Source organism: Arachis ipaensis, chromosome B5 (assembly GCF_059453495.1).
Source record: "Arachis ipaensis isolate K30076 ecotype BB chromosome B5, ASM5945349v1, whole genome shotgun sequence".
In the NCBI taxonomy this organism is placed as follows: domain Eukaryota; kingdom Viridiplantae; phylum Streptophyta; class Magnoliopsida; order Fabales; family Fabaceae; genus Arachis; species Arachis ipaensis.
The window spans coordinates 133,684,241-133,707,735 of record NC_142440.1 but is presented as its reverse complement, the minus strand read 5'-3'; the positions used below and the strand labels follow the sequence as shown (position 1 = coordinate 133,707,735).

General features: G+C 35.4%; 1 protein-coding gene and 1 pseudogene across 5 annotated transcripts; one reads left to right on the top strand and one right to left on the bottom strand.

Annotated features, from left to right (window-relative positions):
- Positions 1 to 8,902: 8,902 nt before the first annotated feature.
- Positions 8,903 to 13,399, bottom strand: LOC107644011 (zinc transporter 5-like). 5 transcript variants are annotated; one of them, XM_088486219.1, is made up of 5 exons: positions 12,672 to 13,399; positions 11,946 to 12,095; positions 9,705 to 10,023; positions 9,488 to 9,585; positions 8,903 to 9,294 (listed from the first exon to the last, which is right to left on the bottom strand). In XM_088486219.1, exons 1-3 carry the CDS (start codon positions 13,290 to 13,292, stop codon positions 9,712 to 9,714), a joined length of 1,083 nt encoding a protein of 360 aa, XP_088342345.1. In that variant the 5' UTR covers positions 13,293 to 13,399; the 3' UTR covers positions 8,903 to 9,294; positions 9,488 to 9,585; positions 9,705 to 9,711. The 5 variants fall into 5 exon arrangements, with proteins under 5 accessions (XP_088342345.1, XP_088342346.1, XP_088342347.1 ...); XM_088486220.1 differs by having other exon boundaries at positions 9,677 to 10,023; positions 12,672 to 13,384; XM_088486221.1 differs by having other exon boundaries at positions 8,903 to 9,365; positions 12,672 to 13,384.
- A 1,582-nt stretch (positions 13,400 to 14,981) lies between these two features.
- LOC148565845 (uncharacterized) lies at positions 14,982 to 17,645 on the top strand (annotated as a pseudogene).
- Positions 17,646 to 23,495: the final 5,850 nt, after the last annotated feature.

The window sequence follows — 23,495 nt, the reverse complement described above, 5'->3', positions numbered from 1 at the left end:
AGTTTCTTAAATACATGAATGCAGATATGCAATTAGATAAATATATGATAGATTTATAACATAGAAATAACTAAGTTTAGCATAAAATAGCTTGATTATATTTTAAGTTCTTTATATCATTAGTGACAACCTATTTTTTTTAGATATCTAGTACAAAATAGTATTATTTTGCATATTTTATGTATTTGTTTATTTTTGTACGTGTAATTTTCAAATTTTTAAATTATATTTATATTATATATCTATAATATAAAATTTTAAATTTTAAAATTATAAAAATATATATAATTATATGTTTACATAATTATTTATATATATTATATATTTAAAATTAAAAATGTACATATTTATATATTTAGATTATATATTTATTTATATATGTATCCTACTATAAATTTAAAATGTAAAACGTATATATATCTATATATTTAAATACATATTCATATTCTATATTTATATATTTAGATAAATATATATTATATACTTATATAACTTATACATTTATATAAAAAATATCATTTATATTTTGTTTGTAAACATGTAAAGAATATATTTACATAAATAAAAATATATATTTATATTTATATATTTAGAATTTTTATATTTTAATTTTATATATTTATATATACTTGTTAAGTTTATGTTATCGTGTTGTTGTAGCAGAACCTCCTATTATGGTAGACAGTAAATTTGTCGTAGAAATGGAATTTAGTTCTCGAAAAATTGTGATTGCGGCAGTCAAAGATTATGCTATCTGCAGATGTGTAGATTATCAGGTGTACGAAATCCTAAATATTTTATGCCAAATATACACAATACGACACAAGTTTTGATTTACTGATTAGGGGTTAGCATGATCCGAAAGAAGTATTGTTCGGAGATAAGGAGATATAATGATATTCACACTTGCATTAGAGCCACTATTTTTCAAGATCATTCCAAGCTGAGTTCCATCACAATTGTAGAAGCAAGTAAGCCATTGGTAGAGGATGATCCATCCATAAAGGTGAAATCTACCATTACTGAAGTTCAGTCAAAGTTTAATTACACTATAAGTTATTGCAAAGCATGGTTGGCAAAGCAAAAGTTAGTAGAAAAAATATTCGGAGGTTGGGAAACTTCCTCTGAAGCTTTGCCAATATGGTTTGAAGTCATGTGTCACAAGGAGCAATCAGCAGCCGTCCATTTTAAAACTATGCCAGTATACTGAGGGATGACTTGGTTCTAGATATCCGGGTGTTACATTGTATCTTCTGGAGTTATTACCCTTGTATTAGAGCATTCAGATACTGCAAGCTATTAGTACAGGTAGACAGGACTCACTTGTATAAAAAATATAAGGGTTGTCTATTGGTTGCAGTTTCATAGGATGGAAACAACAACATTGTGCTGATTGCATTTGTCATTGTTGAGGGGGAGACTTCTGATGCTTGGCATTTTTTCTTAGTAACTTGCGACAACATGTGATGATACGGGATGGTGTGGGTCTTACCTTTGATCAACACGATTCTATTATTTCAGTCACCGCTCACAGTAACGGAGCTTTGTCGCCTCCAAGGGCTTTCCACATTTTTTGCATCAAGCATATAGAGTCCAACTTCTTGAGAAAATTCAAGGCACCATATCAACAAAATCTTATTGTCAACATAGGTAATTAAATACACTTAAGATTTTAATTAATATAGTTGTTTATTATCATAATGGTTGTATCTTGTTTTTTTTTTATCTCAGGGTATTCTAGGACAGTGCGCAAACACCAATTGCGTTACAAGCATTTACGCAAGCGGGGTGAGACGTATACAAGGTGACTGGATAACATTCCACGTGAATAGTTTGTTTTAGCATTTGATAGTGGATACCAATGAAGTCATATGACCATGAATTTAGTTAATTAAGTGCATCAGTTCGATTTTGAAGTGGCACGTAATCTCCCAATCACTCACTTGTAAAAGCAACATTTTCTAGTTATGCCATCTGGCATCATTTTCTTTCATTAGTAAACTCTATTGGAAGAGACATTAAAATACAAAGTAGAACATGGTGTCCAAGTTATTAACAATTATTGTTACTTGTTAGTAAGTGAAAAATATAATCGGGCACCGGGAATCGAGACAAGAAATGACATATGAATCTAAGCCCAGATATGTAACAATGTTAATAGACCGTCACACTCCTTACAGTCAAAGCGAGATACCATGCACAATGCTTTGTACAAATATGCTAGGGATGTTAATCCTCAGCTGATTCCGTGAATCCGAGAGAAGTCACGAAGTGGTAACATAAATTTTCAGTGAACTGTTGACCCAAACTTATCAGCAAACAAGATTGACCCAAACAACAACAATATATGACACTTCACATACTTCTCAATGGAAACTCGATCATTCAAATGTAATATGTCTTTCACATTTCTAATCCAGGTCATCTTGATGTAACTTCCTCTACAATCATTGGCTCTAGGAGCAACCCCAAATTGATGTAAGCATTCAACTTCCCTGGCCTTGTGACTAGTCATAGTTGTTCCTATCACAGGAAGACCATCTATCGGAATACCTAGGATTAGAGTCATATCTTCTAATGTAATTGCGCACTCACCAGTTAAAAAATGAAAAGTAACTTCCTCTATAATCATTGGCTCTAGGAGCAACCCCAAATTGATGTAAGCATTCAACTTTCCTGGCCTTGTGATTAGTCATAGTTGTTCCTATCACAGGAAGACCATCTATCGAAATACCTAGGATTAGAGTCATATCTTCCAATGTAATTGCGCACTCACCAGTTAAAAAATGAAAAGTATGAGTATCAAGGTGCCATCTCTCTGCTAAAACTGTTACCAAAGCCGACTGTCCTTGAATCACTCTAATCTGAGATATGTGATAAAACCTAGTGACATGCAAAAGAGGCTTGACAATCGGATTGTATGCATCCGATGCATACAGGTGGATACACTTCAAAGTTCATGAATCCTATAAATCATGAACAAATAATAACTCAAGTTGTCTCAGTTAATTAATTAATCAGTTATAAGTTAAATCATTCATAACTAACATTAAATTAATATGAACATTAAAAAAGTTAATTTAACCTCTATAATAAACTAACCTCTGTTTAAAAATCTGATAAATGCTGAATAATTAATTAATTTAATAATTAATTATAAGCGAAAAAGATTAAAAAATTAAAAATTTATAATTTAGAGAAGTAAAAATATTTAGAACGTAAATTAAAGTACTAATCTTAAATGTTTTAGTCCAAAGTTGGGTCAACGGGATAAAGTAATTGAACCGGACTTCACCAGATCCAAGCCCACATTATTTAAACTCATACTTAACCCATTTTAGCACCAAATTCTCCATTTGAGAGGGGGGGCTCCGATTGACAAGCCGTTTTTTATCACAGGTTCGTCTCGAATCCCTCTTGAATTCTATCTGGTAATGTTGTAAGTAAATACGAAATCACTATCCAATTTTCCATTCTCTTCTAATTCGTATTTTTGGGGATATGTTGTTGAGAAACTTGTGATTTTGGTTGTTTAGGGGTACTCTAGAATGGATTCCAAGTGGATTCCATCCTATTTTTGAGTAGAGTAAGATAAGAAAGCTTAAATCCCTTCATATCTATAATTTTGCGTAAAATCCTAGTATGAATATTGAGTAATTATTGTAATTAGATTGTGTGGATTATCTTGGCTTGTTTGGAATTGGCTTTGGCGTGATCTGGTATGGAGTTGAGTTGCAGATCAAAGTGGTAAGGTTTTGGTGGAGGTTGGAATTTTCGGAGAAGAGTTTTCCGAGGTTGAAACCACCGTCAGCAAGGTACAAGTTTTAGTTTCAAGTAGGCATTATGTAAAGCTATGTGAAAAACATAGGTTAATTGTCCTTAAGATAGGATGAATGAAATTAGTTGATGTTGTGTTAATTGGTTGTGATTTGTGAATTGAGTGGTTATTGAGTGATATAAATGTGCATATGAATGAGTTGTATTGAACATGAGTTATGGTATGCTTGATTATGATGGAAATTGGGACAGAGATCGAGATAGGGTGAGATATCCCCTATATGATAAGTCACGGTAAGTGGTGAATTTGCCATAAGTGAATTATTATCGGGATAATGAGAATTTGGTTATATGAATGGATTGTTGGTTTGATTATTGATAGAAAACTTTAGAAATGGTTGGCAGATTGAAATTGGTTAATTATGTGTTGAATGGTTAGAAAATAGTAAATGAGTGCTAAAAATGCTTAGTAAAAATTTTGGTATGGTTTGGAATTGAGTGGGATGGAAAATTGGTGAAAATGAGCATTAGTGTAAATTTGGTAAAAGTTAGTTTTTAACTAACTTTGACGGGTCATAACTTGGTGCTCGGAGTTTGAAGTTGAATGAAAGTTGTTTTAAATTAAAGTTAATGAAAAGTCCTTTAAAACCATCTAAAAATGAACGACAACAGAATTTTGTAGAGGAAGTATGAGTGTTTGAAAACTGAGGTTTTGGGCTGAATTTTAAAAAGTTACAGAAAACCAGAATTTTGGCCTGTGTGCGCAGCACAGGTCAGAACGAACGAAAATGGTCATGTGTGCGCACACCCAGGAATTTTTCAAATTGTGCGTACGCACAGGAGTCATGTGTACACACAAGGTGAGAAGCCCTTATGATTTGTGCGTACGCACGCACAAGGGTGATGTGTACGCATAAGTCCTGTTTTCTCATTTAAACTCTGTTTTGAACTGTTTGACTTTTTCAACAAGTTTTTAAACTTCTGTAATTTCTGTTTAAGGTCCAGGAACTAGTTTTTAGACTCTGGAAGGAGTGAGAGCATATTGAAGGCATTAAATTGAATTAATTTCCGGATAACTACTTGGTAAACCGGATAAAATCGTTGCAGGGATGGTAGTTTATCCCACCTGCGGTGAAGACGGAGGTTCCATCCCACTAACATGATTAAGAAATTGAAAAACTGATACATGAATGGGGTTTATGGATTCAAAACGATAAAATGGATAAATAATTTGGGTTAATGAGTTAAATCACTTATGAAATTACTTAAGAACACTGATAATGATTGATTATAGCCTGAATGGCTGGATTGACAAGGTCTGCGTGATATCCCACTTGTGTATGGATTGGATATCTGTTTATAGCAAGGTCTGGGTGTTATCCCACTTGCTTACTGATTTGTTATTGCTCTAGTACCTATACCAGACAAGGACGGTAGTCTCATCCCGCTTATTCCGTGGTTGCTGTGTAGTTGTAGGGATGGAGGTTTTATCCTGCTCAAGAGACAAAGGAATTGGTAAGCTAAATGAGAATATGGTTAATGACCTTAATGATTTTAAAAGTTGATTAAAGACTTTACTGTGAACTGATGTTTACTTGTGGCAAGGACAGTGGTAAATCCCGCTTACACACTGAGCTGAGTTATACCAGAACAAGGATGGTGGTTAATCCTACTTGTTCATGGTTTTTCGGATAAAGATGGTGGTTAATCCCGCTTGCTCGAGATTTGCTACAATGACAAGGACAGTAGTTAATCCCGCTTGTGCATTGACTGATATTTGTTCCAGACAAGGACGGTTCCCGCTTGTTCGAGGTACCCGGTGAGGATGGTTAATCCCGCTTACTTGTGGTCTAATGTGATAGGCAAGGACGGTGGTTAATCCCACTTGCATATTCCAAGTAAGGATAGTTGGTGAATCCCGCTTACTTGTGGAACCTACGAATAAGGACAGTTGATTAATCCTGCTTACTCGTGTCGGGTTCTGGCAATAAAACCAACGCGTGAGCTCATGGCCAATAGGGCAGGCATGCATCATTTGTATTTGTGTGTATTGATTGGGTGTACATCTTGTATTTGGCTTGTTTTGTTGAATAATTGTATCTATATGCTATTTGAGCTACTTGCTTTATCTGTTTCTCTATTTGTGTATTTTTTGTATTGTTTTGTTTGTGTTTGAACAAATGAGAGATTCCTTATGCTGGTGATGGTGATGCTAAGGGTTGTTCTTGATGCAATGTTAATGACTGAATGATTGGATGATGGAAATGAATTTGATTGATATTGAAACTTTCTGGGTAGATACAAGGGTTGTGACTTGTCCCTCTTGCTCCGGGTTGAGACTAAATATTGAGAATAAATCGATACCATTGGGACAGAGTTTTGATATAGATTTACGGAATTTGAAAAATTATGATATAAAGAGATATAATGACTTGTATTGGGAAGAACTGAGATTTTGAGATCACTAGTATGACTGAGACTTAGTCTGTTTACCTTATTTGGATTAGAAAGGACTCTAGGCTTGAACCTTGAATGATTGGAGGTTAGGATTGCCTAATGGGTTCATATCTTTTACAATGTCTCTATTTGGAATTATTACCCTACTAAAAACCTTCGGGTTCTCACTCGTTATCGGATTTTGTTATTTTCATCAGATGCAAGACGTGACGTACCTCGTTGAGTACACTAGACTCTTAATGAAGCGAAGACTTTACTTTTGGGTTTATTTTGATCTATATAGTACTTTTCTCTACTTTTGATATATGTATTTGTATATCCCTCTTAGAGGTTGATTTATGGAGAAACAGGTTATATTTTGTGTATTTTTGGGTTGTATTATACTTTTTAGCCGACCTTGTCTTCGAAAGTCGAGACTAGTATTTGCTATATATTTCCTTTGAACTATATATATATATATATCGTCTCGTTCAGTTCTTTTTACCGACGCTTGTTATCTTCGACGTTTTGAGTGTGATACAACTTTTGTTCTATCATCTTTTTTCACAAGCTCCTAAATATATCATTATTCTTCAATTACTATGTACGTAGTTTTAAGTTTTAGAGGTCGTAATGTCTCACCACCTCTAACTTACAACTGCAGCATAAATTTTGTGTGGTAAAGTGTTACACTTTGTACTAAACTAACTAGTATACCCTAAATTAATTTTAACTTAATTATCATTATAATTAATTTTTTTATCAACAAATCCAACCAAGTTATATATATCTTATTTCTAAAACAGAGAATAACAAATGTAAGTAATCAATAAATTTACCTACATATATACATACATAAAAGTAAAATACATAATTATATTTTAACATAAAACCTAAATATTAATTATTTTCATTAGCTTAATAATTAATATTGTGGCAATAATTAGTTCTAATATCTATTGGATAACATTAAAATAACTACAAAAATATAACCATTTATTTTCGTTAAAACATATTAACTTTATCATTAATCTTAATGTTACCAAAAAGTTAAAATTTAAATTGCTATCTATTCTATTACAACAAGTATAGTTAATAAATTAAACTCACAATTCTAATTTATATTATCAAACAATCTAAAATAATTAATCAGATTAATCACAAATCTTAAATTAAATTCTATTAATTTAATTTAAAAACATTGCTTAATTAAATTGATATGATACGAACACTAAAAAAATTAGCAAATATTCTAATTTGAAGTATTATCAGTAAACTTCACCTACAAACTAAATTTTAATTGCCATCATACTCTAACAAATACAATTAATAAACTAATTACACCCAAAGATTATTATTATTAATGTAAACTCAATATATATATGATTAATTAATTTTTATCTATCCCAATACGTTTAATACTATTATTTAATTACTATAAACAATATTAAATGTATATTATTATTTTAATATTCATACTTAAAAAAATAATTTACATAATTAGATTGACTAAGATAATTATCAATGTAAAGTTCAAGACGATCAACTTCTTTAATTTTAATAAAAAAAAATTTACATAAGATAATTAGCAATGTGAAATTCGAAACGACCAATTTCTTTAATTTTTTGCTTCTTAGGCATTGTGATTTTGCTAAAATAAAAATTTTGGGTTGAGATTCTATGAATGTGTTTTTGTTTATGAGAATGAGAGTGAAGGAATGAATGGAATGAGAATGAGAGGAATGAACGAAGAAGAGAAGAGAGAGAAGAACCTTCCACCTCACGCACTCCACGCCAACCAATTGCATGGGCGACACTAGGATACAGAACAAATTTGAGGCTTCGACTTGTTCTTTGTCCTTGACCGTCCGATCTTCGCAGATGTAACCCTATTCATTTGATTAGCATGCCTCACAAATCTGAGGCTCTAATTTGATCTTCAGTCTTGATTGTTAGATTGTCTCTGATTTAAACTTGTACGTTGGATTAGCGTGCCTCACAAATCTAAGGCTCCAATTTGAAGACGCATTTGTGTTCGTCCGATCTCGTTGGATTTAAATTTCGCCTTTCGAATATTGCATGTGTGTTATCGTCTACCACAAATCTGAGGGTTTGATTTACGAGCAATACCAATCCTCCAATTTGTGGTGGAGTAAATCGGACCGTCCGATTTATTTTTTGCCGTCTTTCCCACTCCTGGATAACACACAAAGCTCTAATAATGGTGAAAAATACCATTGTACTTGCAATATAAAAATTAAAAAGCCACAATATTTATTTTTTTTAAATTTTGGAAATTGAATCTCGTGTAATGCGAGGGAAAAAAAATATTTTTCCTTCTCTTAATGTACGATTTGAAAACTAATATCAATCCATTTGAGAAGTCCATCTTCAAATTTTATGTATAAGATTTCAAAACTTATATCAGTTGATCTAAAGTCAGAATAAATTTATGACTACAAAATTATACATCTAAAATCACAAAGCACTTTGGTGATATTGATAAAAACCAATTCAATCTTATGAATTCCATCATTCTAACAACCCATGATTAGTTTATGAAAAAATCATTATCAGGTTATAACGGGTTTATCTTACAATAAGACCAACTTCAGACTCATAAGTTTTCAATGATGGTATCCCATGAAGACTCATACCCGCATTTGCAACAAAAGAAAACACTCAGGTAAGAAAACAAAAGGCATTAAAATTGATTATTGTATTACAAAAGGAAAACACTCAAATAAGAAAATATTTTTGACTTTCGTACATGTCTTTTTTCATGTATATGCTATCCAAGAATTGGAGGATGTGAGGTACATAAGGAATCAAGAGTTGGAGAGATGGGAGAATTGGTGAAGAATATATAGTGGCAGAGACAACAACAAAACCAGAAACAACGCAAAAACACCAACGAAAGAGTAAGTCAGAACGGGGATGATGGCAGAACTCTTCCTCCTTTCGTATCCTTTTTTTTATCACAATGCCTTCTCGCCCTCTGAAATAAAATTAACCCCTACCCTCTCTGTTTAAATTCGAACTGACTCTCAGCATTCCTTGCGTGATGCTTGAGTCAGAAACCTGCATAGTGTGGGATGATAATGTCAGATCCTCGTGGTCAATTTCCACACAGCTCATTCATTTGTACATCCCTAAAAACAAACCAATATAAAAAATAATTTTTAAAAATTAAAAGAAATCATATATTGCAATTTGAAATTTGCAATTTATAATTTTAAAAATCGAAAAAGAGTGCAGGTTTCGATTTCAGAACCATTGGTCACGGGACAAGTTAAGTGGCGATTTCATAGGCATCCTCGTGTTATTGCATTGGCCACCATTTATTTATGTATATATGCATCATGTTCCTCTCTGTAATAAAAACAAATACCAGTAAATGAACATATATATGAAAACCTCATTTTTTTAAAATAAATAGATAAATTGAACGAAAAGAATTGACATTTTGGAAGTTTAATAGTTGAAGTTACAATGTGGCTATGCTCCTTCCCACAAGACCAAGAGCGACATACAAATGACTCCTACAAGAAGTGCAAGAATTGCAGCAAGTTGGAGCCTAAGACTCCTTAGCATTTTAGGGTTCATAAAGTCGGAAGCAAGAAGATCAACAAGAGCCATGTAAATTAGAATCCCTGCGGATGCTGATAGCAGAATCCCTTCAACTATTAAAGCCTTTGGACTGCCTTCGTTGTAGATTTTTGATATACCAATACCAACCCCAATTCCGGTTGGGATTGTGAAGCAAAAGAATAGTACCATAATTACAACTGTATAATTTTTAAATTGCGCCTAATCAAAGAAACAACAAATATTAGTCAAAGTGATATTTTAGAATTTGTAGAATTGAAGAAAAATAAATAGATTGAAAGGAACGATAATTTTTATTTATTTTGTTTTAAATTTTGCATTAACCATTTATAGAGGAATATTAGAGAGCTATCAAAATTTATTGTTTTTAGCTATCAATTAACCATCAATGTTTAAAAGTATGAGATAAAGTATATTGTTAAATTATTAAACTAAAAAAATTGAATTGATTGCTAGATAATAACAAAAAATAATAAATTCTGATGATCTATAATATTTTTTTTATAGTTAAATGGAGTTTTCACATGAACTTTTTTAAATAAATAAAATAAATATATTATTTGCTAATAATATATGCAAATCTAGTTACATTTTTTATCCCTCGTTTTACGTCTCATTTATACTACAAACTAAATACTTATAAAAAATTAAGAGAACTATTTTATTTGCAAGTGAGATACGATTTATGAAAACCTGTATATATGGCAATGAGATAGGTGTGGATGGATGTAAATTTTGATTTCTTAGATTTCATATTGGTGATTCTTGATTTCTTCCTTTGACCATCCTTTAAAGATAGAAGAAATCGGATTGGTTCATTAACGGGTCTTGGGCACAAACTCATCTTCACCATCCCTGTTGTTGGATGCGTCATTCTCATCTATATACTCTTCATCCGGCTCAGAGCCCTCCTTCGTAGTCGACCGAAGCAATTTACTGGAGACGAGGTGTTCTATCACTTGTTGGGCTAAAACTTTTCCATTAATATCAAACATTACTCGAATATGATCATCACTCTCAAGTCAGAAATCCGATATCAGAATAATCTTTTTTAAAGTTTGTTAGGAATTTGTATTTGATATTCCCAATTTCTTTTAGACCAAGTGTCCCCATATTCATCAATCTGCATGAGGTTTTCAACTGAGACAAAAAATCTATATGTGGTGAGTGCGCATTAGTGTAGGACCGGTGTATTCAAATAAGACGAACTCCATTCTCACTTTCCTTTATGTCTGCATTTGGATAAGAAGAGGGTTAAGGGGCTAGCAAGTTTTGTAATTTGTAATTATTATTAATATTTTTAATGGTGTGAGACTACATCTAATGCATATAAGATTGTTTACTTTTCTTTTGCTGGCTAAATGCTGACCAAATTTTAATAAAATTGCTGTCCCATAAACTTCCTTTTTGGTTAAATACTAACAAATTGCTACCAGCTATTTGTGAGAAAAAGAAGAAGAAAATAATGAAAATGATTAGTGTTGGTTTATGGTGAATGCAGATAGAGTTTAAATTTTTGTCTGTCATAATCTTATTTATATTATAAATGAAAAATATGTAACGAGGGATAAAAATGTAAATGTTCTAGATTTGCATATATCAATAAATAATATATTTATTTTATGAGTTTAGCTAACATGTATCTTGAAAGCATATCATAAGTTTATTATTAATAGAAAATTTTAAATATTTTTATTTAATAAATATAAAATAAATACATTAAAAATTTAAATTTTTTATATTTTCAATAAATTTTTTTTACTTTTGTAATCTTAACATGTGTTTTAACAACACATATTAACTAAATCCTTATTTTATTTATTCTTAAAAACATTCCGTTTTCACATTCTGGCTGACAATAAAGAGGTATATGAACTAATTAAGTGTTAGAGAAATTATTAAATATTCGTATATCACTAAAGTGGATTATACTTACGATATTTATGACAATCTCTAATATTTTATGTCTAACTAAATGTCAACTTAAAAGAGGTAGTATAAATATAATCCACTCAAACTTTTCATAAACACTAAGTAATCTATTCTGTGCTTATGAAAGAAAACTACAAACGCAAGCACAATTTTTTTTGTTTATATATAAATACATTTGTAAGAAGTAGCACCTGGGAAATGCAGGCACCAAGTCCCATGCCTTCAAAGCATTGATGAAAACTCAATGCAGCTACCAGAGGCTTGATTGTGTTAGGACTTTGGGACACCCCAAGAGACACCCCAACAATGATTGAATGCGCAACAATAGCTAACTCCAAAATCTGAAGAGAGTAAGATTAATATATTCTACATCTTTAAATATGTGTATATTTGGACATTTATTAAATTTAAAGTAAAAAAAAAAATGAAACAGTTAAAATGAGTATAAACCATAATTCAGTCCAATAATGGTAAAATGGGACCACAAATTCAGAATGTTCATCAAAATCTTATTAAATCTAAATGTCTCATACTATATTCCTAGTAATCATTTGAAGTAAAATAAAAAAGAGAAAGAGAGAGAGAGAGTTAAGGAAAAAAGAGAATTGAATATTCTTGCCTCCCCTCAATTGTATGAAGAGTTGTCCTGATCTAGTTATGAAATAATGTAACAGAGCATGTGATAAAAGAATTTGAGCCATCCCTTCATGTTCAAGAATGATCATTTTGACGGTTTTTTGAGTTTGCATAAATTTGTATATTTTTTATTTATTTTATATTAAAATTCTTTTTTTTTAAGCTTAATATAGGTGAAACTTAAAATTTTTAAATTATAAAAACTATAAAGAATATCTAATATTCATAAATTATCCAACGATCTTATCCTTTATATAAAGTGGGAGGGAAGAGTTACATACCTGAGACACTATAGTATTTCGAAGATGATCGGGCGAATGTTCCGGCGAATCTAATCTGTTTGACGAGGGAAGAGCAGGGTTAAGAACGTTACCAGCAGCAGCACCATGATGATGATGATGAACTGCTTCATCCTCATCTTCCAGAGGCTGAGCTTTCATCAATTCAGACCTTTTATGGTAGCCAGTAAGCAAAGCTTCCATGATGAGTGTCCCAATTGCTGCAAGCATTGCCACAAACCCAGAAAACGGAAACAACCCCCAAGGCTTTTCACCAATACAAGGGTTTGTTAGATTCTCAAATGCATCATGAAGAATGTGGATGAACCCTGTTGCTAGGATCACACCAGCAGCAAATGATTTCACCAAGAAGTAGAAATCATTCTCTGGGTTAAGGTATCTGTAGTTCTTCGCCATGATTGGAAGACACACACCAATTATGCTAGCAACTAGTGTTGTTGTCATGGCTATTAGTTTGTACTTTAGTGCCTCAGAAACATTATTGTTGTTGTCATTTGAATTGTCATCACAAGTGCATTTTGATGAGACTAATGTTGTTGTTGTTTGATTCAGGAGGAGGATAATGATGGATACGGTTATGGATTTTCTTGATGGAAGGAACATGATTGATAGTTGTTGTGTGTGGAGGAGAAAATGTTTTTGTGGTCACTCAAAGGGTTTTGATTGAAACGAAATTCGAGCCGACACCATTAACACAAAACTACTGCTCTGCATTATTCAACTATGGGTTTATATTTATAATAAATAATTTATACTTAAATAAGTTTTTTTTTCTTAAATATTAGAAAATTATTAGAATTTATTATTTTAATATTTTTAGTTATCAATGAGTCATTCATGTTTGAAAGGGTAAGTTAAAATATATTATTAAATTACTAAATTAAAAAAATTAAATTAATAATTAAAAATAATGATAAAAAATAATAAATTTTAATAATTTATTATTATTTTTTATTTTAAATAAAAAATTTTATTTTTGATCCCTACATGTTTTTCTATCTAGTAAAATTTCAAAATATCTATTTTAGTTGCTATTAAGTATCGACGGTGATAATTTAACACGCCATGTCAATATTTAATAGAACAAATTAATAGTATAAGAGATGTCTACGAGAATAAAGATTTAAATTTTTTACAATTAAATTATGAAATTAATTATTTTTAGTCAATATCAGCCCTTTTTTTGTTTGAAATCATTTCCCTAACTTTTTTGTTTTTTTTTTGTTTTTTTGTTTTTTTTTTTTTTGTGACACCACAATTTTATCTCTCACTACAAATTAATAGTCTATGGACTACTATCGTTTGTTGTTGACCATCTTAAATCTTAAATTTTAAATATTAATCCTAAATTCTAAATGTTAAGTCGTTAAATACAACCAAAACAAAAAGTTAATTAACGTTGACTAATTAGAAGTTAATTTTCTATAATTATTCAATTTTTTACTTCATATATATATATATAGTGAAATTTCTAACCACTCGTAGCAGTTTAGAAAATTTCTATCATCATGAGATTGTAATTTTAACACAAAACTAGAATAAAAACTCTTATTTTAAGTCTCAAATATATTTTTTAATTAAAAAATTGTGATAGCATTGTTCTCGCAATTATAAGATGCGATAAAATACATATAATATATATTTTTCTCTCAATCTCCGTTTTTAAAAATTAAAACTCATGTCTTATTATGCAGAACTAACTAGCTACACTTAATTTTCGATGCCAACAAGATCTAAGTATAATTAATAGCAATTAGAAACAAGGAGAAAATTTTCGATGTCAAACTTTGTAACGAATGTAAAAGAATTTGACTTCAATATAATTTTGGTTTGATGCAATATTATAGAGCTGATACAAGTATATAAACTAAAAACATAAGCAATTGCTGTCATTGGCAACAAGCATAGTGAGTGACGGATATAAATAGGGCAAAAAACCAGAATAAATCAAGGGAAGTTGAAAATTACTTAAATAAGCCAAACTGAAATTCGTTTCTGCAATGAGCCAAACCCTATATTTATATAATTCGAACCAGTGTGATTCGAACTCAATTCATTAGTAATTCGAACCAGAGTGGTTCGAATTATGAAGAGGGAAATTCATTCAAGTAAATCGAACCAGGGTGGTTCGAATTACTTGGGAGGAAAACGTATCACATAATTCGAACGACACTGGTTCGAATTATATAGGGAGAAGCTGCATCAAGTAATTCGAACCAGGCTGGTTCGAATTACACAAATTGAATTCGAACCAGTCCGGTTCGAATTAGTAGTAGACAGTGCAGTATATATATGGTTCTAAACGTGAGTTGCTCTCATAGAGGGTGTAATATGGCTAGTGAGGAGAGTTTTGGGGTTTTGGTTCACCATAGAGGATCCATTAAGAGAAAAACTCGCTCCGGTGTGAAGTTCACAGATAAGGATCCTCTCTGTATCGTCGTGAAACCAACGACGGGCTATGATGATCTTGTTAGATCTGTGCTGATGAAACTCGGTCTGGAAGGTGCGAAGCGAGTGAAGAAGTTTTTCTATCGCATTCCAATCACTGTCTTGCAGGATACGGTGAAGTATGATTGCTTCACGATTGGTAGTGATGAGGACCTGCAAGTCATGTTTCTATGTCGGAGGCAGTTTCCCGAGGTTAGGACACCAGAGTTGTTGGCAAAGTTGGTTGATGTGGTATCCAGCTCAGGGGGTTCGAACCGGAATGCCACCACTGAAGCAGCGGCAGCCGGTTCGAGTTCAAGGCCTGCCGTTGCTTCTTCGTCCGTCCCTGTGTACGAGCCAGCGGTCGAACCAGTCGCCTCCCCGTCTTTTGCTGTTGATCTGAATGATGGAGTAGGCGACGTGGTAGGATCAGTTGATATTCTGCCGAACGCTTTACAGGGAGTTCCACCGGTTGGCGTCGGTGACGGAGTGTTGGGTGATGTAGAGGAGGACGACGTCGAGCCGGATATGATTGAGGATGACAGCGGCGACGAGGTTGGAGCGACTGAGCCTGCTTTGGTAGTCGGTGGTTCTAGTTCTGGCACACAGTAGTATCCACCATATTTTTCCTCTTTGGACCTAGATGCCATGAGGCAAGAGGGTGTTTCAGGGCACTCTGTTGGATTCGGAGCTAGAGATGCTGAAGGGACTGCTGGTTTGACAGAGTTCCAGGTTGGTCAGCAATTTCAGGATAAAGACGAGGCCCTGTTAAGTGTGAAGACTTACAGCATCCGGCGAGGGGTACAGTACAAGGTTGTGGAGTCTGATCATCGCCGTTATGTGGGCAAGTGTTCTGAGTTTGGGAATGGGTGCACATGGTTGATTCGACTGAGTCTGCGGAAGCGCAAGGGCATTTGGGAGGTCAAGCGGTACAATGGACCTCACACTTGTCTTGCGACCTCCATCTCGAGTGACCACAGGAGCTTGGATTATCATGTGATTTCCGCGTTCGTTATGCCAATGGTTAGGGCCGATGCATCCGTCAGCATCAAGGTGCTCCTAAATGCCACAGCAGCACACTTCGGGTTTAGGCCGACTTACAGGAGGGTCTGGATGGCGAAGCAGAAGGCAATTGCCCTCGTATATGGTGACTGGGATGAGTCATACAACGAGCTCCCCAGGTGGGTTTTGGGAGTCCAATTGACGATGCCCGGTACTGTTGCAATCCTACGGACGAGCCCCGTTCGAGTTAGTGGACAAGTAGACGAGTCTCAAGCTTTTTTTCACAGACTTTTCTGGACGTTTCCACCGCTCATCCAGGCATTTCGCCATTGCAAGCCTTTAGTTAGCATTGATGGGACCCATCTGTATGGGAAGTACGGGGGTACTTTGCTCATCGCGATTGCACAGGACGGGAATTCCAACATTCTACCCGTTGCATTCGCACTAGTAGAAGGTGAGAATGCAGAGTCTTGGTCATTCTTTCTCTCCCACCTTAGACAGCACGTGACACCGCAGCCCGGTCTTCTGGTTATATCGGACAGGCATAACGGCATAAAGGCTGCGCTTGAGGCTCCGGACGGGGGTTGGTTACCTCTATCTGCATACCGTGCATTCTGCATTCGACACGTAGCGGCTAATTTTGCCCTTACCTTCAAGGGCAAAGATGCACATAGGCTTCTAGTGAATGCCGCATATGCCAAGACCGAGGTTGAGTTTGATTACTGGTTTGATATTCTTCGGTCTGAAGACCCGGCGATGTGTGAGTGGGCGAACCGGATTGATTATTCCTTATGGACTCAGCATCGTGACGAGGGACGGAGATTCGGTCACATGACGACGAATATCTCGGAGTGTGTGAACTCAATCCTAAAGGGTGTCAGAAACCTCCCTGTTTGCTCTTTGGTGAAGGCAACATATGGAAGGCTTGCGGAACTCTTTGTTCGCAAGGGTAGAGAGGCTGAGGCCCAGATGGGAACCGGACAGCAATTCAGTCAGTACTTGGTGAAGTGTATAGAGGCCAACTTGAAGAATTCGAGGTGCTTCACGGTGACTTTGTATGACCGGGATAACTCCGAGTTCACCGTAGCCGAGACCACCCCGACGGGCTCTTTCTCATTAGGTACCTACAGAGTATCGCTTGCAGCCAGGACCTGTGACTGCGGGTACTTCCAGGCACTTCATTTCCCGTGCCAGCACGCACTTGCATGCTGCGCCTACTCACGGGTTACCTGGTCCTCTTATGTTCACAGCGTGTATCAGATTAGTTCAGTGTTCCGTGTGTACCAGATGGGATTCACACCGCCGATACCAGAGGGATTCTGGCCACCTTACGACGGGCCAACCGTGATCCCGGACCCTGCCAAGAGGCGGGCAAGAGAGGGTCGTCCGAGATCCACTAGGATACGGACGAACATGGACGAGGCATATCCGAATCGGCCAAAGAGGTGTGGCCTTTGTCGCCAACCCGGACACACCCGCAGGAGTTGCCCACAGCTTGGAGGACCGTCTCACACGGGGGGCCAGTAGTAGCGATCTTGTTATTGTTAGTGTTCATTGATTTTATTTTTCCTGTAACTTGTTATTTAAGATGATTTGTGTTATCTGTTTATCCTTTTACCTTCTAGTAATGAAAAAGTTGCATCTGAATTTGAATTTGGTTAGAAATCCCATGACTGCAAAAGTTGATAACTACAGTGTCATATGATTCAATGATAATACATAGTCACTAATCCACTAGGTAAATAACAGATTTTTAAGTACAATAAAATGAGCATACAACAAGGAAAAATAGCTCTAAAGTAAATCATCTAAAATACATGAGTGAACCCTAATGTCCAAAATACATGAAATGTAAATCATCTAAACAAGTGGGAGCCTGTCCCACAACGACGGGGAACCCGTGGCCTCTGACCTCTGCGGATGAACGGCTCCTCATCCTCTATCTCATCTGCGTCCTCATGCGGGGTAGGCTGTGCGGGTGGCGTAAAATGGAGTGGTGCGGCAGACGGCCCGGCGACAGACTGTGATGCAGCGGTGTAAGCGGAATGTGGGGTACCTCCCAAAGCAAACTGGTCACCAACAGGAGTCGTAGCAGGCTCGTTAAGATCAACATCTAAGGGTGCCTGCGTGGCAGGGGTCTGAGGACGCCTCCTGCCCGGCTCGTCCTCCTGCATGATAGCCGAAATCTCCGCCAGAAACCGTGGACTGCCGAAGTCCGGATCGAGCGTATCTGCCCCAAGGAAGTCCTGCCACTGTGATCCGGGAATAACCCATGGAGTACCGTCCTGCTGAGGCTGGTCGTCGGTGGGTACTCCAACAAAGTAATGTCCAAAAGGACCGGACCCAAGTCCAGCGTCACTAGGCTCAGCCCCGTCACCCATCCCGGAGCCATACCACTCACCTCCGTGAACCCCATCCTGGGTACTACCACCAGCAACTGAGGCCGCCCTGCACCATCCCCGCCCTCAGGCCCATGCTGATCATCGTCATCGTCCTGAGGGTCAGGTGCAGCGGCATGAACCGCAGCACGCCCTCTACCTCTGCCAGGATGATGTCGTCGTCGACCCCTAGCGGGGCCGGCCTCGTCGCCAGCCTCCATAGCACGCTCAAGCCAACCCCAGTCACGCTGGCTACGACGTGTGCCCACGCGAGCTCTCCTATCAACCCGCCTCCTATCCGGCACGTCGTCAGGCCGATCCATCTCAGGTACTTGCCCAGCTCCCCGCTGTGAGGCCTCAACAGGAATAGCAGCGGCTCTCGGATCGCCCAACTGCGGATCCGGAGACAAAAACCTCTTCCCGTGCTGACTCCACCAATCCAAGAACAGATGCGACGGACCAGGGTCAGTAACAACATCGAATCTCAGCACGCTCTCCGTACGGTCCTCCCAATACTGATGCCACTTCTGCAAATGGGACGGGAACCATCGGTCGCCGCCTCTGCCGTCCTTCGACATCAGAAAGTCGATGTTCAGGGCGGCCTGTGGACGGGGCTGCACCCCTCCAAACTGCGGAAGAACTCTGTCTACCTGATGCCACTCTATGACGGCAAAGTAGATAAGCGATGTAACAGACCGCCACAGCACCATATGCCGAGGCTCCAAAACCTCGGGATGCACGACCTGAAGTACGTCAGGGCTACTGTACGGCATCCAGATAAACTGCACGCAGAACGATACAATGTCAGGGCAACTCGTGATGCCAACTCGTAAATTGTGGTTAAATAAAAAAACTTATTAAGTTACATACTGACCTCTCTATCCTGCAACCGGTCTATCCATAGCCTCCACGTCTGAACTCTAGGACCCTTCTCGCTACTGGAAGGGATGTAACCTGACCACCTGCAACATGCACATGTGTTACCGCTACTTATATGTGTGCTTAGGGTATCCAATAGTAAATTGAAATAGACAAAGATTAGGGAAGTACCTCGAGGCCAGTGGCCAGCTGAACGTCTCAAATCCTGCAGGCCTAAACCGAGGAAATCGCCAGAAAATCCATGACTGAAGTAGCTGAAGTGGGCCCGCTAGCTTGATAACATTTCTGTTCGCCACACGGCACATGCACCGGTACAACCATGCCAGTGCTGCAGAACTCCAGCTGTAGGTCCCCATCTCCTCCAGCCTAGCTACAAACGGAAGCCATCTGATGTGAACGCGGTTACCCGACTTGTCCGCAAAAAGCTGCGTGCCCAACAACATCATGATGTACGCACGGGCATAACGACGCACAGTATCCTCATCAGCTCCCTCCGGGCACTCACCAAACGTCTCCTGAAACCAGCTGCAGTTGACCGCGTACTTCTGAACCTGGCTAGGAGGAGGTACCACTCCAAACAACTCCTCGAACCAAACCCAGGCTGGACGGCCACCCTCGATGTATATATGGAACTCTGATAGGCAGCCGCTGACGTAACGCCCGTCCACTGGCAAACCCAGCTGGTATGCCACGTCCTGCAGTGTGATAGTGCACTCTCCGAACGGCATATGAAACGTGTGAGTCTCCGGACGCCATCGCTTAACAAACGCACTCACAAGGGCCTCGTCCAACCGGAACCATCTATCGTTCAACCTTGCAAGATGGTAAAGACCAGCCATCTGCAGGTACGGAACGTATCTGTCATCCAGGACCATGCCCTGCTGCCGCCGCATGCTCCTGATGCATCGCTGAGGCTGCGGAAGAAATGAACCGCATTCTTAGAACCAGCATAATTACCGGTGACAAACATAATCAACACGATAATTGATAAACCAAAAAATCTTACTATGTATAGCCGCTTAAAAATACCAAGAACGAGAACCATTTGCATAAGAAACTTAAATTAGAAACCCCCATAGGCTACTGACATGAAAGATCTAACATTATAAAACCACAACTAAACCGCCTACATAAACCACTACTAGAAACCACTAACGTAAACCGTTAACGTAAACCGCTTACATAAACCACATACATAAACCAGTAACATAATCCACTAACATAAACCACTAACATAAACCACTAAGATAAACCACCAACATAAACCACTAACAAAAACCACTAACGTAAACCGTTAACGTAAACCGCTTACATAAACCACATACATAAACCACTAACATAAACCACTAACATAAACCACTAAGATAAACCACTAACATAAACCACCAACATAAACCGCTAACAAAAACCACAAACGTAAATCGTTAACGTAAACCGCTTACATAAACCACATACCTAAACCACTAAGATAAACCACTAACATAAACCACCAACATAAATCACTTACAAAAACCACTAACATAAACCATTTACAGAAATCACTAACATAAACCACTAAAATAAACCACCAACTAAACCAATATCTTACTCGCATGCCAAACCACAAACTCACATGTACCGGTAAAACAAAGTTATTTCCGTACTAACCTCTTCGTTGATGACCCCAGCTATATGGGCGACTCCGTCCAAGCGATATAACCGCGCCGGATCGTCTCCCATGAGCAGAATATTGCGTTCAGGTCTTTCGCGGAGAGAATCTGGGTCGTTTTCTCTGAGATTTGGTGGGGCAGGGGAAGGTGAGAATGGTTCGAATGAGGCTGATTCGAACTCCTTATATAGCCCATTCCCTAGTAATTCGAACCAGGGTGGTTCGAATTACTAACAACCTTGCTTAAGCGTAATTCGAACCAGGGTGGTTCGAATTACATGAAGAACACATTTTCCCTTAATTCGAACTGGAGTGGTTCGAATTACTTGCATAGGTAGTTCGAACCAGTCTGGTTCGATTTACATTCAATTTTTTCTTCGAAATTCGAACTGGTCTGGTTCGAATTATTTGAGGATGAAGTTCGAACTACCCTGGTTCGAATTACATAAAAATATGATCTGGCTCATTGCTGTATCGATTTTCATTTTGGCTCATATAGGTAAATTTGGATTGATGTTGGCTTATTATAGTGGTTTGCCCATATAAATAGTAATTTCAATGCCAGAATATAAACCTCATGACAAATGTTAAACGACAAACTAAGAATTAGTGCTTATTTGGATATTATTAAGATGATAGAAAAAAGAAATTTTAATAAAAAAGATTTTTTTGAACGTATTTAATAAATTTTTAATAATAAAAATAAAAATATTAAAAAAATAAAATTTATTTTGAGAGGCTAAAATTTACGTCTTTTTAAAAAAAATTCATTAAAAATATATTTTCACATAATAAATAAAAAATATTTTTATATTATTGTTCTCAAACATAATTGATAAATAAAAAAAAGTCATCAAAAAATTTGATAAATAAAAATTTTTTTATATGAAATATTTAAACATAAAATTACTTTTATTTTTTTATAAAATCTTTAAAAAATAATTCAAAAAAATATATTTTCTTATAAGATCATCCAAACACGAACTCAGTATAATATAATTTAACAAAAGTTAGTTGAGAAACAGTGACGCACATATATGTTACTATAATTTTTTCAGTAGTATCTAACAATAATAATTATTTTTTCAATTAAATTAATTAATTTGACTCTATTAGAATTTTTTTTACTCAATTTTTTTCATTTGATAGTCAATTTAAAATTTTTATTTTAGATATGTATTTTTATGATCAATTATCAAACTTAAATTTGAGATTGATATTTTTTATTAGAAATTAGTTGAGACTTAAAAGAATATTATTTATTCATAAGTGTTTCTTTTTTTTATAGTTAATTTTAATTTTGTCGTAACAACTTCAATTATGAATATTATAAAGAGCCAATTTCGTAATCATAAAGAAGATAAATTTTTAAATGATTGTTTATAAAAGAGATATTTGACAATGAAAAACTTATTCAATTTTTCTTTTAAATATAAAACTTAGAATAATAGAATTCTAAGATATACGTTATAATTTAAATTATTATTTTAATATTTTAATTTGTTAGTTAGATAATTGAAAAATTAATAAAAAAATATAATTATAAAAATATAATTTAATTACTCTATTATTTTTTATAGCTTTATCAATTTTTTATTTAGGTCTTTTTAATTTAAAAATTTGTAACTATATTGAATTTCTATATTATATAAAAAATTTTAATTAGGTCTTTTTTTATTTTTTTTAAATATTTATATTTTTGTAGATGTAAGATGAATTATAAAATATTTTAGAATTAATGTGTATTTTCTGAAAAATAACAATTACTAAGAATATAATTAAATTTTTTATCTAATATAATGTTTTAATTATAAATTCTTAAATTATAAGAACTAATAAAATAATTAAATTAAAAAATTATTATTATATTATATATATTTTGTTTTCACTTAAAAACTTTTAGATTTGTCACCGATTGAAAGTGGAATTGTAAAAGAAATAATCAATGAAAAAATTTAACTGACATTTGGTTCAACAGAAATAGCAAAAATAGTCAGCAGATTTTTACTTCCTTTTTTGCCCTTTTGGATTTAATCACAAGAATAAGGGGGAAGAGAAAATAAAAGTCTTATCCACACCCAAAAGTTTCTTCTTCAATATATGGCCCTCTAAGAGAATTATTGATGGTATAAATTACATATGGTTATTGGCTGAGACTTGTGTATCGCAAAGCTGTTTGTCTCATATATGGTCACACTAAGTTTTATTTCCAGCAATAACTAAGTTGTGGTATAAAATTTTTTTTAGCATATATGGGTGGATGAGTGTGTGTATATGACCAAACAAATTACATATGGTTATTGGTTCTAAGGTCTATTTCAATCTAATATAGTCAGTTTATTCAATTGAATATTGACGTATGTGATATTAAAGAACAAATTTTTAGTAGCAGAAAAATACTTTATTTACACATTGAAGACATAGGAAAAATCATGAGAGAGAGGGTGAGAGACCGTGGGTGTGGGAAACATA

Coding starts and splice junctions, on each gene's coding strand:
- LOC107644011 (XM_088486219.1), bottom strand. CDS start 13,292: ATGTTCCTTCCATCAAGAAAATCCATAACCGTATCCATCATTATCCTC. Junction 12,096..12,671: donor GAAATACTATAGTGTCTCAG/GTATGTAACTCT, acceptor TACTCTCTTCAG/ATTTTGGAGTTAGCTATTGT. Junction 10,024..11,945: donor TTGGTGCCTGCATTTCCCAG/GTGCTACTTCTT, acceptor TTCTTTGATTAG/GCGCAATTTAAAAATTATAC.